This window comes from Centruroides sculpturatus, unplaced genomic scaffold (genome assembly GCF_000671375.1).
Source record: "Centruroides sculpturatus isolate CEXI.00-Female unplaced genomic scaffold, Cexi_2.0 scaffold1048, whole genome shotgun sequence".
Lineage (NCBI taxonomy): Eukaryota > Metazoa > Arthropoda > Arachnida > Scorpiones > Buthidae > Centruroides > Centruroides sculpturatus.
Genome location: NW_019385229.1, coordinates 8344 through 24598, shown reverse-complemented (window position 1 = coordinate 24598; position 16255 = coordinate 8344). Strand labels below are relative to the sequence as shown.

Sequence of the window (16255 nt, the reverse complement as noted above, 5' to 3'; positions counted from 1 at the left end):
ACAATTTTTATTCGTATGAACCGAATAAAAATAAATATTAAAATAATACTTTGTCATTAATACTTATTCTCTGTATTAAAAATTAATAAGGTATTCGTGTCACTTTATCGAAAAAATGATAACTTATCGTTTGAACAATTGCTCATTCTCACGAACTTCAGCACATAAAAGTGAGAGATATAAATTTAAACACTACTTTCAATATCTTCACAGAAGTGACGAAGAATTTTAGGGGTTGAAATTGCATTAAAATGATTAAATACATTTTATTAGTTTCTTTGGTCATCGTAATTACAGAGGTTAAAAATATATAAGACTAATATATATAGTTGAAATTATATTAAATTGTATTACTTTTACAGGCACTTCCAAAGCCATGCTTTAAGCAAATAGATTGCGCACAAGATGAGTGTTGTTTGAAAATGGGAAATGTTTTAAACCTTTGTCGCAAAAGAGGTACTAAAGGTCAGTAATTTTTTCATTAAAATATGCAATTATAAAGTTAATTTAATAAGGTTTTATTTTTCAATAATAAAACGTCCTCATTCTGGAAAGTAATCGAATTAACATATAATATTGTTCTTATTATATATGAAATTTCAGGGGGAAAATGCAGTGGATTAGGTTTAACTAAACTAATGCATAAAGACGTTTACATAGGCAAATGTCCGTGTGTCGAAGGTTTAGATTGCAAAAAGAAAAATGAGGTAGGCTACAGTTTTATATAATAATAATGATAAATTGTATAAAATAAATTGATTAAGGCATTTAAATCCTGTTTGATGTTTTAAAAATGTTTTAAATGATGTTTTAAAATAATTTTCATGATAAAATATTAAAGAATCCTGCTAAGTAATAACCTTTAATAACAATATTCTTAAATTTTTATTATTACTCATAATATTTAAAATATTAATTTTTAATAAGGAAATTAAAAGCTTAATTCGTAAATTAAAAAATTTATTTTATTTCGTTATTACGGAAAGAAATCATAAAAAATTTCAGAATGTTAACACTAAATTAAAAAGGCTATTATTTAAAATGATTCTTGTGAATTTAGAATGTTAGAAAATTAATTTAATTAGATTTAATTTTTTATTATTAAAATGTTTTTATTTTTTAAATATTTTTATAATGAAAGTAATAAAATTGGGATAAAATATTACTCTTTAATTTTGATTTTTTGATTAAATTCTTGTTTTAATAATTAAAAATTCTTTTAAATATAGTCTGATGTAAAAATTAATATTTTATTATTTTTTATAACTAATAAAACTCTGAACTATTCGAGAACTTTTAAATAGGCTTTTAACTCAAAATCTATTAATTTAAAATTATATTTAGATATAATTTAAGTAGAATTTTCAAGCATATAAACTTTTTACTATGAAATTCTATAGAATTTATCCATTATTCACGACAACTGTAATTCATACGGAATGCGTTAAATTTGTCACATTTGTAAAAAATATTTTTGAAATATTTTAAATTTTAACAGGACGATCATATAATATAAAATACTCGTTTTTATGATTTATTGTACTTAAAATAAAATACTGTTTACTAAACAAAGATGTTTAGTAAACAGTAAGAGTTTACTAAAAATCTTTGTTATATGCCTCAAAATTCATCATAATAATTAATTGTTCTGTGTTAAAAATATAGAATTAACCGTATTACAAATTAATCGTAGATTCTGACTTAAAAATATATTTATGCTACGGTCTACCTCTGAGCAGTAAAATACTAACGGCAGACAGGACAAGGACTTAAGTTTAAATCTATTTTGAAACAGCATAAGAACGGGATATTTTACTGTATTTACATATCTTCTAAATTTAATCGTTATATTAATCTCTCGATGCTACCGCTTATATCAAAATCGCATTAATCAAATACAGTGTCTATGTTAAGTAAAGACAGCTGCTAAAGCCGCGTTAATTAAAAATTCTGCCGCGTAGCCTATGTAAAGGGATTGCCGCAATTAATTACGCGTGTTAATCAAATCCCGCGTTAAACAAGCAAAGAATATCTGTACAGGAGTTACGAAACTAATAGATTGTTTATTAGTTGAAGCGGAGCTTCTATGAGGCTTACAGAATTGTGTTCGTTCCCAAAATCCTTTCGATAGATTTTGATTAAACTTTGCCATTTTTCATTAATTGCTTTGCAGAATTCAAAAATTCAATAAAACATGGGGATTCATAACTTCGTTTTCGAGATATAAGGTCGTTTCATGAGCGCGTACGATGTTTCACGGTCGCTAGCACGTCTTGTATGGGCTTATAGAATTGAGTTCGTTCTCAAAATTTAATGGATCAATTTTGATAAAACTTTGCCATTTTCCATTAATTCCACGTAGCCAGCCGTCCTGGCGTGCGTGAACCCACGACCGAAATACCAGTGTTCAGGAAACGGAACCGCTTGGCCATTGGTGGGCTGGCAGCCACAAATAACAGTCTTCTGACGTCATTACCCTAGCCTGCCTTGGCTTTCTCTTCGAGAAGATAATCCTGTGGTTTGGACTGGTTCCACACCCGTACTACAGAATGACTTACGTTCAACCGTCTTGTAAGTCTGCCTGAATGCCCTGCTTCAAGTCTGCTTGTAGCTCTGTAACGTAATTTCACTAGCAAATTATATCTAAGTCATTTTAACAAAATGGCAATCTCAAAATGCTTTCTTTCATTACCGCGCATGAATAGGAGATTCACTGGAAAACAGCAGGTTTTATGCTCGTATATTTGCATAAACCTATGCAAGCGCGAGTCATTTGCATTCGCTACATCGATGCTGTAATTATCACGATCTTTCCATTTGTCCTTTAATTTATGGAAATCAGTGTATTTAACCAATAATAATGCAATAGCCATCTCGACGCATGAATTTGCTTAATAAATAAACAAATTTAAGCAAACTTTTCATTAAATAAATATCATGAATAAAGTCTAAAGAAAAAAGTCTACGATAATGTGTCACTAAGTTAGTAAGTTGTAAAATGCATATCTAATTTACAGGTTGGTTGAGAAAAAACTTTACAAGTTTAAAAGCTTAAAGAATGTTAATCAGCTGGCTCACAATCTATGAGGCATTAATTTATGCATTAATTTACAGCAAAACACATCAAGTTTTATCTCGAACAGTCATTTTGGTTTTTATGTAGTCATTTGTAATACGGCAGATATCCACCTAAGTTCAATTTCTTGAGAAACTCTAATAGCATTTCCTTTATTACTTCAGTTACGAAACTGGAAGTAATAACGGTGATGTGACGGTAAAACAAATTTTGAGCTCTGAAATTTGCAAGTAAAGATGGAATAAACTCCAGATCTTTAATGAAATTCCAGAAGAAAAAATTTAGAGGTGTTAAATTTGGGGACCGAGATTGCCATGGTATCGGCCTTGCTCGAAGGAACAAATCCACCCACCTGAGACTGGAAAACGTTTATTCCGGATTAGTAGGTTAGTGCGGTGCTGCACCGTCTTGTTGTCTTTCTGGTGTGCAACGCTCTTCTGTGCCATTTCCGTTTAACTGTGAAATGAGAAATTTTCCAGTAAGCTACATCCAGATACACGATACAATGTATATACCCTCGTGGAAAAAGGAGCCGTAGTTTATGTTTGCTATAAGCACAAAATACATTCACTTTTGGACTGTCACAAACATATTATACAGTTTCTTGTGGATTTTCGAGGTCCCAAATTTTGCAGTTGTGGTTATTTACTTTACTACTGACATGAAATGGATTCGTCACTGAAAGTAATACTATTTCGTCTTCCTCAATTCAATGCAATTACTGAACTATGCGAGATAAACTTGTTCTACTATTAAAACTTTAACGCCTCAAGTGATTCTGTGTCTTCTTATTAAAATTCTATATGCTTTCAAACTTGTAAAGTCCTTTTTGAATCGACCTGCATATTAATTATCAAAAAATTTAAACACAAGGAAACACGAGGATGTTATGGATACAAAACACACACTTTTCGAGGTCAAAAATAGATTCAGTGTTCCGAAATTTATATTTTTAGAATATAAAATCCGTCTTCTTTGTAAAGAAAATAATATTTCAATAAAATGTAAAATAAATAAAAATAATGTTATACCCTTAAGGAAGCTCATGGCAATAATTATCCCCTAACATCTCAGTTATTTTTATTATATTATGATATAGAATTATTGATATTTCCCATTAAACGAAGTATTTGTTTCTGTTATAGTCACATCATTATTAATATTATCTTTACACTTATATAGCATTTATTGTTATTTTTCTGATAAAGATTAAAAAGTTAAAGTAAAATTTGTAAGTATCTTTTTGTTATTTTATAATTACTGAAATTATATATTTGACCCACGATTTGGAATTAATAAATTTTGACCCGTCTCAGAAAAAGGTTCATCATCACTTGTGTAGAATTTCTTATATTATGACGAAGGATATGTTTTCATTAAACAATAGATGTATGTTGTATGTATTAAAATAATTACATGAATTGCCTATTTGCGATGCTTTAGAAACCTTTTATTTATACTCTATAATATAAAAATTTGTTTAAATAGATTATTTCTATAATACAATCTAAAAATTTTCCAAACGTAAGAAATATTATTAAAAAAATCATTAAACTCATTTTCTCCTAAACTTCTGAAAGGTTTTTGAATTTTATATGTTTGTAAAGAAGAAAATGAGAACATTTTATGCAAGGGACAAAAGAACAAAGAAAACCATAAGATCAATTCAGAAACGTTTAGATGCAATGGATACCGTTATGCTTTGATTCCATTACGTAGTACTGTATATAATGGAAAGCGCAATTTAGAATATTTTCATTAGACTTTCATTGCAATAGAAATTTGTGTAAAACGATTTCATTTAAAGTTTGTGGCACGTAAACAAATTTAAAAATTTTTCGAAATTCTTTTTTCTTTTTGCAATAGGAACTTTAAAACAGAGAAACTTCATTTCTGAAAGGTTTGTACTTTGACACTCTGGTTTTATGAAAGTGTAACATGCTTTTTTGAAAAAAAAAGGAATCTTTTTATAGAAGAATGAATCAGAAAACAATATCTGAGAGGAAGAGGATTACTCTTTCGTCTTACGTAATGTTGTCTGGGAGGAGAACAAAATTAATGGATAATAATAAGCAATAACATTGGAATTTTTAAGGAAACGGTCACAATCAATTATAGAAATAGTTAAAAACATGTAACGAATACAATTAGAAAAAACAACAAAAGTAAATATTCAATAATTTTAAATTAAGACGGGTAATACGTATATTTGATGTAAATATTAAAACTAATGTATTATTATTAGTTTTAATTGTATTCCTAAGTAGAGAGAAGTCAAACCGATAAAAATTGTTGCAGAAATAATGATAAATTATTGCAAGATAGGATTGTAACTCATGTTATATTAGTATTAATTATAATAAAAGCAGAAGTAATAATATATTTGCAAAAGGTGACAAGTTCAAAATTTCGGTGAACAGTTCAAGACTCAAATAGAACCATTGTTACATAATATATATTGTCATCTCTACTATCACGGAAAAGGTTCTTTACAGCTTTCTTGTACTATATTCTTCCGTTCAGCTACACTTTATACGTTTCCTTATGATTTATTCCTCACTAAATATACCCTCGGCAGATTTTTTATAATAATGGAATGTGGCGTCGTTTTTTCTTCTTCCTTTCAACTTGAAAAATTGATCATAGAAGTGTAATGCACTGTGTAAGCCTTTTCTATTTAAGTTTTAGACATTTGAACTTCTGAAATTTTTAAAATTATAAATATGATTTAAATCAGCCGAAATATAGAAAATTTCTTAAACTCTTCTTATAATTTGCTAAACAACAATAATCTTGTCACTTATCTGTATCAGTAACATTTATATAATATCGTATGGTATAAAAACAATATAGATTGATCGTTTAGGATTTACATACATAAAATTTTTCTCTGCAATTTTTTCTATTTTTGTCTTTATTTTTTCCCTCTGAATGGTTCTTAAGCTATAAAAGATGAAAAAGTACATTTTACTGCATTTTAATTCGGAACAATCTAAGAAATTTTTATTACAGATCTGAAATCATTTTGTGAAGAAATTACTGTAATTTCGAAAAATATCCTTCTCGACTAAATTTTCAACTTTTAAAGCTTATTAATGACTTTTTATGCCTAAATGAATAGGTAGAAAGATCATTAACAACAAAAAGAATGCCATAAAGTTATGTACAGTGCTTTAGAAGTGAGAACGAATCAGCCTAGAGGGGATTTCTTCTTTCAATACCTAAAGCAGAAAGACCTATCCATACTTAGCGTTTCCTTTTTCTGGTGGAAGTACACCTTGCCCTTCACACTATCACACTTAGCTCTTCCACACTTTAAACGCAAAAGGCCAAGCGTCATTAGTGACGTCATTATCGGAAAATGCGAAAGTGTGAAAAGAATTCACAATAGTGAAATTTTTAACGTTTAATGAATTAAATTTTTCCCGTATCTATAATAAAATATCCGGGAAAAATTTACAAGCTTTATTTTTTGCTTATAAGTATAAATATACATTTAAATTATTTTAAATAAGTTTTATATGAATTTCAGGGTTTACTCGGGAAGATAATTCACACTTGTCAAGGTGAAATTGACGAAGAAAATCCAGACGAAACTTCAGACGAAGATATTGAAGAATAACACAAAATATTTTTCAAAAAATAAAAAATTGCAATCATAATTTTGTATACTTCACTAATCATCTTCATCTTCACTAATGCACATAGAATTGTAATTATTAACCTTTTTAATTAAGCCAAATTTTAAAATTTATTACTGACAACTGTCAAATTTACGGTATATTTGAATAGTCTAGGCAATTTAGCGAAATTTCTTTACTTATTTAAACTTTAACAAAAATCTTTCAAAAATTAATTACAGTACATTTAAAGAATAAGATAATGAATTGAAGATACCTTATTTTATATTTCCGATAATTTCATTTGAATTTTTCTTTTCTGATTTAAGATATTTAATTTTAGTAAAAAGCAGTTGATAGAATATTTTAAGAACACACAAAACATGAAATTAATTAAATTAAAATAAAGAGTAATAAATAAACTCGTAAATAGTAATTCACTTTAATAAAGGAATAAAATAATTAAATTACTTTATTCCTGTATATCATATAATATGTCGTTAATAATAATTTTATATTAAAAAATATTATTTTCTTTCGTTAAAATATAATGTTTATAAATTCTTTTATTTCATTTTTCAGTCGTAGTTTTTTGTTGAACTTTCAGTCCAATAAACATAATGAAATAATAAATAAAATAATAAAATCAAGAATCCAACTGAAAACAATAACTTACGATCAGAAATTCGTAAGAATCGTAACGTCTCATTCGGAAAATACTGCTCTAGATTAAATAATAATAGTAGTAGTAAAAAAGCCTACGATAATTTGATGCATATTTGTATAAATTTCAAAGAAACATCACCCTGATTAAAATATTCTCCTGAGTTTAAATATCTCTTGATTAATTCGATACAGAACTTTGATTTTCTAACCTAATACAGTTATAAATTATTCTGCACGTATTCATTTACTTATTAACTTCTACAGATTAGAAAAGAAAAAAAAAATGTTTTTATTTAAATTAGAAATAATTTTTAATAAAAGATTGTCATTGTTAATAAAGTATTGTCATAAAAGGAAAAAAATCTATCGTAAATGTAATCACTCCAACAGCCACATAAACTTGTTATGATTACATTCGATGAAGCATTTCGTGAAGCATTATTTTACTTTAGAATGAGTTAAATAAGTTGTTTTATTTTTTAGAGACGGACCAGACACTTCTATAACGAGTAAAACTAATGGCCAATCATATTGCTTAAGAGATAGAAATAGATGTGATTCAACTACTTCCACAATGCACAGATTCTCAGACGATTTTTATTTACGAGACTGGTCAAAATCTCTTTCAGGATATTGTTGCCAATTCCGGTCAGACTGAATCGAACGGAAAACTGAATTCTCCCGTCTCACAAGAGATTCAGGTTCGAACGCAACGGATTTCGGAAGTGTCTATTATTGCTATTAAAATTCTTTTAAGATAAAACTCCTTAAAAATTGAAAGGAATCGACAAATTAGGCCAAAACATGTTAGGCGCATTTAATAGGATTTAGATAAAAGATGGAGCTGGCCATTCTTATTCGGCTTATGAATTTCTTTAACCAGATAATTTCGATAAGGATAAATACGATCATTCTATAAAGCAAAAACCGTCGTCAAAAAACAATAACATACTTTCTTATACTGTAGTGTATATCTCATATAAAGCCTCATATGTTACTCTAAAGTTTCATCTCTATGCATTGCTAGTTGCCACATGAGAAATTTGTGCCACCATTCGGAAAGTGTCTGCACTGCTTGAACTTTCCTGCTTGAACATCCTTTTGGATAATATTTATAGGTTAATAATTTACTAAGAAGTAACAGAGTTTTACTATCTTTCAAAGCTTTTTTTTAATATAAGATGTACACAAATGGAATGCTATATTTTGTTAAAAAATTAATAATAATAAATTAAATTAAAAATTAACAATAAAAATAAAACAAATTGCATATAAAGTTTGCCACACGTCCTCGGTTTAATTTTTGATTCTTTTGAACTTGGTCGATTCTCTAGGTCTGTCCGTTAATTTTTGCTAATAAAATATCGTATAAGTAATTAATTAAAATATTAAATGATGTTTTAAAGTGCAATACACCTATACAGAGTTCCTACATTGTATTATACCCGTAGTATTTAGCTATAGTAGATGATTACAATATAAATATATGCTCGTGCGTGGCTTTGCATTCTACAGGAAACCGGGGCTTATTTAAGTGATAGACACGTAAATAAAACCTATAAAACTGCAAATGGTCAGCTCGTTGGTGAGACACAAACCCACGACCAGTATTCAGGCGTTTCATTCACTCGGTGATTCGGGAACATTTTCATGAAATAATATCCTAAGCTTATTAAACTTTGTAATTTTAATTTGATACATAGTTTCACAATTTTCCTTTAATAGAAACTGTTATAAAATTTGTTTCAAAAATTCTTTCATCCAATTATAAACAGAATCATTTAAAATATTAAAATTTTTGCAGTGTTTCTAATAACAGATTAGGGTTTTAAAATAATTAACGTATTAAGGATTTAGCCAATTGTTTAAGAAAATTATGTGATAAATTGAGTACACTTATAATACGTCATAAGAAACTGTACTGGAAAACAAAACTTCTTTCCAATTGAAATCTTTATTAAAAATGAGTTTGTCACAAATACCATTTTAAAATATTTTCTTCTTTTTCTTTCTGTGATTATGGTTTCCTATTTCTACATTAATCATCTGTTCAGTTTTGGTGCTAATCTTAATATTATTCATATTTCGAATATGCTTAATCAATATAAAATAAACAATATTTATCGAAAATATCTTTCGTATCCATTATAAATGGCGCTTAAGTAGAATTCAGATCTCATCATAAATTGAAATCCAATATTTTTAGAATAGAAAAATAAAAAAACTAAATAAGAACTTTTCTGATGGAAAAGTAGAGACTTTTCATTGATATTATAAATAAGTACATCTATTATTTATTCAAAATGTTTCTATGTGGTATCAAGTAACATAGATTTTTAAATTAAAAATTTGTTACGTGATACTAAACAGACTATTTCCACAGAAGATGCCTGTACAGTACATTCTGATTCATCGGATTTATTTAATAAATTCTAATTTTTACTGGTAACACTGACAACATACGCAATTGCAATAAAAAAATTATGATATCGCATATATTCAAAATAACAATTGATTTGTTGTGACAGTATTCTTGTCGTCGTATCATTCGGGCATAAAATTCTACTCATCGAATAACACTATACACGCCCAACATGATTTATTGCCTACTTAATATTAAAACCACACTTCCACACGGAATGAAAGTTATTGCATATTAAAATAATTCTTTCTTTTCAATATATTAATTTCAACATATTTCGAATACTAGTATCGCAAGACTGAATCTATTGATAAAATTGTAAAACTGGAACTTGAATAAAATAATTCAAATTATTAACATTTTGCGTTTCGAATAATATTTTACATTATTACAATATTTATTTTTTATAAAATTAAAAGAATTACTCATTATTTATGTTTAAACAATACATAATTCTTCTTCTTCCAGCCCCTTTACCCTGCAGTTTTTCTCTCGTTCATACAGGACAATGGTATTTCCTTTGGTGCTGCGCTGATCTGAAACACGCAGCTATATACGAAGGGAGAAAGAAATTACAAAGGTTTGAAAACCAGATAATTTCCAAATGTTTTGGCTCGGTAATGGATAGGATAACCAATAAATGATAACTATGAAATGTATAATTTATACAATAAGCCGCTAATCACGAATGATATGAAAGCAAATCAGTTCAACTCGATGTTTGGAGAATAAAAAACGATAGAACGCCCATAATAAAGTTGACAAAAACAATGTCAGGGAAAAGATGTTTAGATATTGTTGGGATGAATCCTGAGAGGTTGAGAAGAGAAAAACTGAAGAGTAAAGAAAATATTTGAAATTTGGCCATAATAAATAATTTGAAATAATAAATAAAATAATAAAATCAAGAATCCAACTGAAAACAATAACTTACGATCAGAAATTCGTAAGAATCGTAACGTCTCATTCGGAAAATACTGCTCTAGATTAAATAATAATAGTAGTAGTAAAAAAGCCTACGATAATTTGATGCATATTTGTATAAATTTCAAAGAAACATCACCCTGATTAAAATATTCTCCTGAGTTTAAATATCTCTTGATTAATTCGATATAGAACTTTGATTTTCTAACCTAATACAGTTATAAATTATTCTGCACGTATTCATTTACTTATTAACTTCTACAGATTAGAAAAGAAAAAAAAAATGTTTTTATTTAAATTAGAAATAATTTTTAATAAAAGATTGTCATTGTTAATAAAGTATTGTCATAAAAGGAAAAAAATCTATCGTAAATGTAATCACTNATAAAGAAATAATTTTTAACGATACAATAGCCACGATTATTATTTTAAAAAGTTTACGTTAGGCTTAACATCGACGAAAATTCAACGCGAAGCGACACGCAACGGAGAAAAATTTCAACACGGGATAGGTTAATATGTTTTTTCGTACATAATCGGTTATCCGAAAAATAAGTTATCCGAACAACCCCATTCCCCAATTGATTCGGATAAACGACGCTCTACTGTAGATATTATTATTACGCGTATCTTTAGTACATTTATTTCTGCTTATTCTTTCGCAAATTGAGTAAATGTATTATTAGTTGTATTTTGTTTTAAACGTTAAAAATTAATCTATGCAATGTTCTCTGTACTCAAACTCACTTGTATTTTTGATATAGTATTTGTCAATATCATTTTATTTCGAAAAGAAAAACAAGTAAAAAGTAAATTACAAAATTATATACTTTAAATCTATTTCTCTCTAAAAAGTTTTATTTGTGGGCTTCTCATGATTTAGTACTTTTGTTTTTTATTTTATTTAACAAATTTGATTATTGGAGTATTTCAAATAAAAATAGGCTATATATTACCATTAATTACTTTTATTCTAAAAATAAATAATTAATATTCCAAGAATATCTTAAAAACGTTTTTAAAAAATATTTGAAAAATCAATATTTAAATTTGAATTGATTTGATTTGTTGATGCTAGATACCAGCATATTATGGGATATATAGTTGATCTCAAGAAAAGCGATCTGAACCGCAATCGAATCGATTATTGTGGACAGGAGCTTGCCCGAACATTCACTTAACCTTTACTTATTAACTATGGCATCCGAGCAGTGTATGGAAGCAACGAAGTATAAGAGGAAGGTTGTAATATCGACTATTGAGATGCAAAAGAACATATCGTGAAGCATGAAAGCGGTACACGTGGCAGATTGGCGGCCATGTTAAAGATGTCGAATTCGACGAGGTGCGACCAGTAAATGCAGTTTTCATTCTATTATACAGCATTTATATATTTTATTTACTGTTTCCACGGTTTAAGTTATTATAATTGCGTTATTTTAACCTTAAATTATGTATATTTGCTGTTTTAAGTTTATCGAAATGGGTATTGTTTAGTATCTGGGAATGGATTAATTCGCTTTCCGCTATTTCTATGGAAAAAATTAATTCGGGCTTCGAATGGTTTAGAGTTCGAACGACCTCATAGAATGAATTAAATTCGAAGTACGAAGCACCACTGTAATTGATGTTTTAAATAAGTCAACTTACTGAAAATAACTGGTTATAGTATTGATGTAGTTGTGCCGTGGGTTTTTATTTTTTAATAAAAATAATGTAAGCATTTATTTATGTAAAAAGTAAAAGCAATTTTTATTTGTTTACACAAATAAATGTGTAAAACTGAATTCATTTTATTACAATTTAAAATTATTGAAAATTTTTCACTTTTTTAATGTTTAGTTCACTATTCGTAATTAATTTAGAAAAAGGTCACTGTTAAATTGATTGGATATTTTAAGGTATGTAAAAATTTCCCACATTGTTGACTTTGAAAAAATTCTTACATTTGGCTTTTTATTATTTTCTTGTGAAAACGGATGTAAAAGGAATCAATTGGCAGCGGTTGGCTGTTTTTGAATGAGTGAAAGAAATGATTAAGAAAGTTCTGAAGTAATTTCAGATTTCACTTAATGCAATCCAGCAGTTTTCGAAGTTGTCCAGAAAGAATGCGAAAATTAAAAATTATACCACTATTTTCTACTTTATTGACTCTATTCTCTCGAGTCGAGAAAAGGAAATAGATCATAATTTCACCGAAGTTTGTCTTTTCTTTTTCTTTTTTGTTGAGTATATAATTGGAGGTGGCAAAAGTGAATACAAAGGTGTTTTCGTATTGTATCACAAATTTAGCATAATGTGAAGAAATTGCTTTGGTAACCAATTTATATTCATAAAGTAAAACCTGTTTAAGACGGTCTGGTTTAGTTTGATAGGATACAGCAATGCAACACGGAAATACCTTCCGGAAGAGCGTTCTAAAAGAAATTGATCCCTACTTAAATACTAGATACACGAAGAAATTCCAGAAACGTTGATCAGGCACGAATCTACGACCAGTATTCGGCGCTTTTTTCAAATCGTGAATAAAAGCTCTTATCTAAACGAAAACCTACCTAATCGGAGAAAAAGTTCGGAACGGAGAGATTTTCTATATTACATTTTAATGTATACAGGAATCCTATCTAACGCGGAACAGACTAGGTGTTTGGGTACAAAGATCGTAATTTAACCTAAATGAAGCAGAAAATTAAAATTCTACTTATAGACAAAATAGTCTCAATGTATAACGATCACCGCAGGACATGACAAAACTACATTCTGGGAACGATTTCGAACCTTTTCAGAAAAACGAATGGACGAGGGACATACATGCCTAGTGTATTCATTAATATTAATCTTTGTTGAAATTATTCAAAGGCAGAATCGATTGCTTTTAAGAATCTAGAACTTTCAAGAACCAAATGCTGCTCTCTAGAATATGTAGCAAATATATTTCGTTGAAAAGTAAGATTTGCCAGTTTTTACGAAGTGATTAGTAACTACATAGTACGGTATATTCGAGAAGAAGTTGATTAATATTGTTATAATACAGAGATTGAAGTTAACAAATAATTAGCATATTAAAATTTTGGAGAAGTCAAATCACAGAATAATTTGATTATTGTATTAATATAATGCGATTAGAATTTTCGACAGCAGAGGGAGACACAAATTGATTCTCGAATTGATTTGTTCACTCAAAAGGATCACACGAGTCGAGCGAACAAAACTACTGAACACATAGTTAATACCAGGTTTGCGCCTGACCAATTGGCCACGTAGAATTTTCCGGATTTTTCTTCACGTGTGAACATGTAAACTGGGGCCAGTTTTTCATTGAAAGTCCTCCCAGGACACATCCTCTTTGGCAGATCGCCCACATGTTACTTTGCCTTAATCCATCTCTATTCCACTATATACGGATCTCATGTGAAAACTTTTAATATGAAGTACAGTACCTAGCTTAAATTCTCGGAAAGTTCTCAATTTTTGCATTCGAATACTTCCATCTTGAAAATTGACACCAAAATTTGTATACAAACTGTACAAAGAATGCAAAAAAAAACTTTTGCAAAAACTAAAATAAAAAAACAAAAACACAAATAGAATGCATTTATTTGTTGCACGAAAAATATTTCTACTGCAGAGAATGTTTACTGATGTGTACCCCAATGTTCAAGTGTAACATTTGAAGGCAATGAACAGTGTATGTAGCAGTAATGCTTCTCACGTGTAGTGTATTACGATCCCTGAAGTCTGTTAAAGTTGCAAAACTTTCCTGATAAACAAGATTTCTGGTGGTGGAGCTTTAAATAGCTCCACCACCAGAAATCACAGTCTTCGATGTGTTTAACTCCGATTTTTATACATTCTTAATTTCCTCATCTTATATTATGTAAAATGACAAAGTTTAATCAATGTCGACCGATCAAATTTTGAGAATGAACTGAATTCTATAAGCCACATAGAAGAGACTTTGCTAACGCTCCGCCTCAATATAACGTCGTACGAATATCAAATATTTTAAAAAATAATTTAACCCTTATCACTAAAAACTTAAAATTCAGAACATTTTATGGAAAAAATACTTAAAAAACACCAAATAAAGATTAAATATTGTTTTTAAATGCAATATTACTAAATCTGCAAAAACAAATTTTAACGAAATTTTTAATTTAACAAATAAAAATTTGAAATTTCTAGCTCCTAAAACACCACATAGAAATTTCGTAAATATTCTGACGTTTCTTAATCACAGATAAGAATTGATTTTAATAAAAGCAAAAACCTATCTTTATATTGTAATTAATTCACTATGATTAAAACGAATAAATGTAGATTTAATATACTAACGACATAATGGAAACAATTTTGTGATAATTGATTTATAAAGTTATCAAGAAGTTAAGGAAAGTCTTATATCGATCTGACTGCAGATTTTTGCCATTACATGTTTGGATAAACAAGTAATGGTCAAAATCTCTTGATAACACTTGATGGACAGGCTGCTCTATCGGGATATAAATACAGGAATAGCAAAGATGATCAATTCTTCCACTTATTTGATCTTTACTTTCTGTTTATTTACTAAGACAAATGGCTTTTTTTATATAAGGAACTAAATCTTAAATGAAGCTTACAGCAAGAAATTTATTTAATCGACGGTAAATATTTATTACGCTTAAAATTTATTTAAAAAATACTGTATATTACTCATGTATCCTACCTTGTTTGACTTCGGGACATTCATTTGTGTTGCATGCTTGTCGAATTGGCGGTTTATTTTTTTCTTCGCAATTCATACTGACACATTGTTCGTTATTGATGCACGTTATTTCTCTCGTCTGTACTCCCGTGTCACAAGGTTTAGAGCACTGTATAGTTCAAGAATTTCAGATTAATTTCAAATATAGTTTTCTACTAAAATATTAATAATATGTTATGTATATTTCGTTTTAAATCGATAGAAATAAATCATACCTCTGTCCATTCACTAGTGTACCATTCATCTGTACATAATTGGATCTGACAGGGCTGCTCTGTCTTTGGTTTGTTCAAAGAATCACAATGAATATCTGGAATGATTTTCCAAGTATCTTGTTCCGAAGACAAACATAAGACTACGCGGCTCTGAGTTCCATTACCACAAGTGACGGAACACTAGAGTTCATTTAAACATTAATAGCCCATTAGCAATCATAAATAACATATGAAATATTTTAATTTAATAATTTCTTAACTAAGATAAAATTAAATGAAGACTAAAGTATACATGCCATATAATTACACTGATTTCCAAAATTGGTTACAATATACATATATATATATATATATATAACTATTTCTGCTTTAATTTTACGCATGAATACAGTAGACAGTATACAGTAGAGTCTCTGTAATCCGACATATATCGGACCGGCGGATGACGGATTACTGAATTTTGATATTAATATGTATGTACTGTACATTAAAACACGCACTTGGTTCACAGGCTAATCTATCGTATTAACCATAATTATGACCGTTTCGTCTACCACATTTGCAACATACAACTAGCGACTGACA

At 28.6% G+C, this 16255-nt stretch overlaps 1 protein-coding gene and 1 long non-coding RNA gene across 2 annotated transcripts in view; one reads left to right on the top strand and one right to left on the bottom strand.

The window, feature by feature from the left end:
- Window positions 1–15967, bottom strand: part of LOC111636454 — a 30767-nt gene extending 14800 nt beyond the window's left edge. The window contains exons 1-2 of the long non-coding RNA XR_002758536.1: window positions 15671–15967; window positions 15417–15564 (exon numbers count right to left, since the gene is read on the bottom strand). This is a non-coding gene — a long non-coding RNA (uncharacterized LOC111636454). The remainder of the gene's footprint in view (window positions 1–15416; window positions 15565–15670) is intronic.
- Window positions 183–6738, top strand: LOC111636453 (toxin CSTX-20-like). Its single transcript, XM_023381703.1, has 4 exons — window positions 183–299; window positions 363–465; window positions 604–707; window positions 6609–6738. The coding sequence occupies exons 1-4, from the start codon at window positions 252–254 to the stop codon at window positions 6696–6698; spliced, it is 345 nt and encodes a 114-aa protein (XP_023237471.1). The 5' UTR covers window positions 183–251; the 3' UTR covers window positions 6699–6738.
- Window positions 15968–16255: the final 288 nt, after the last annotated feature.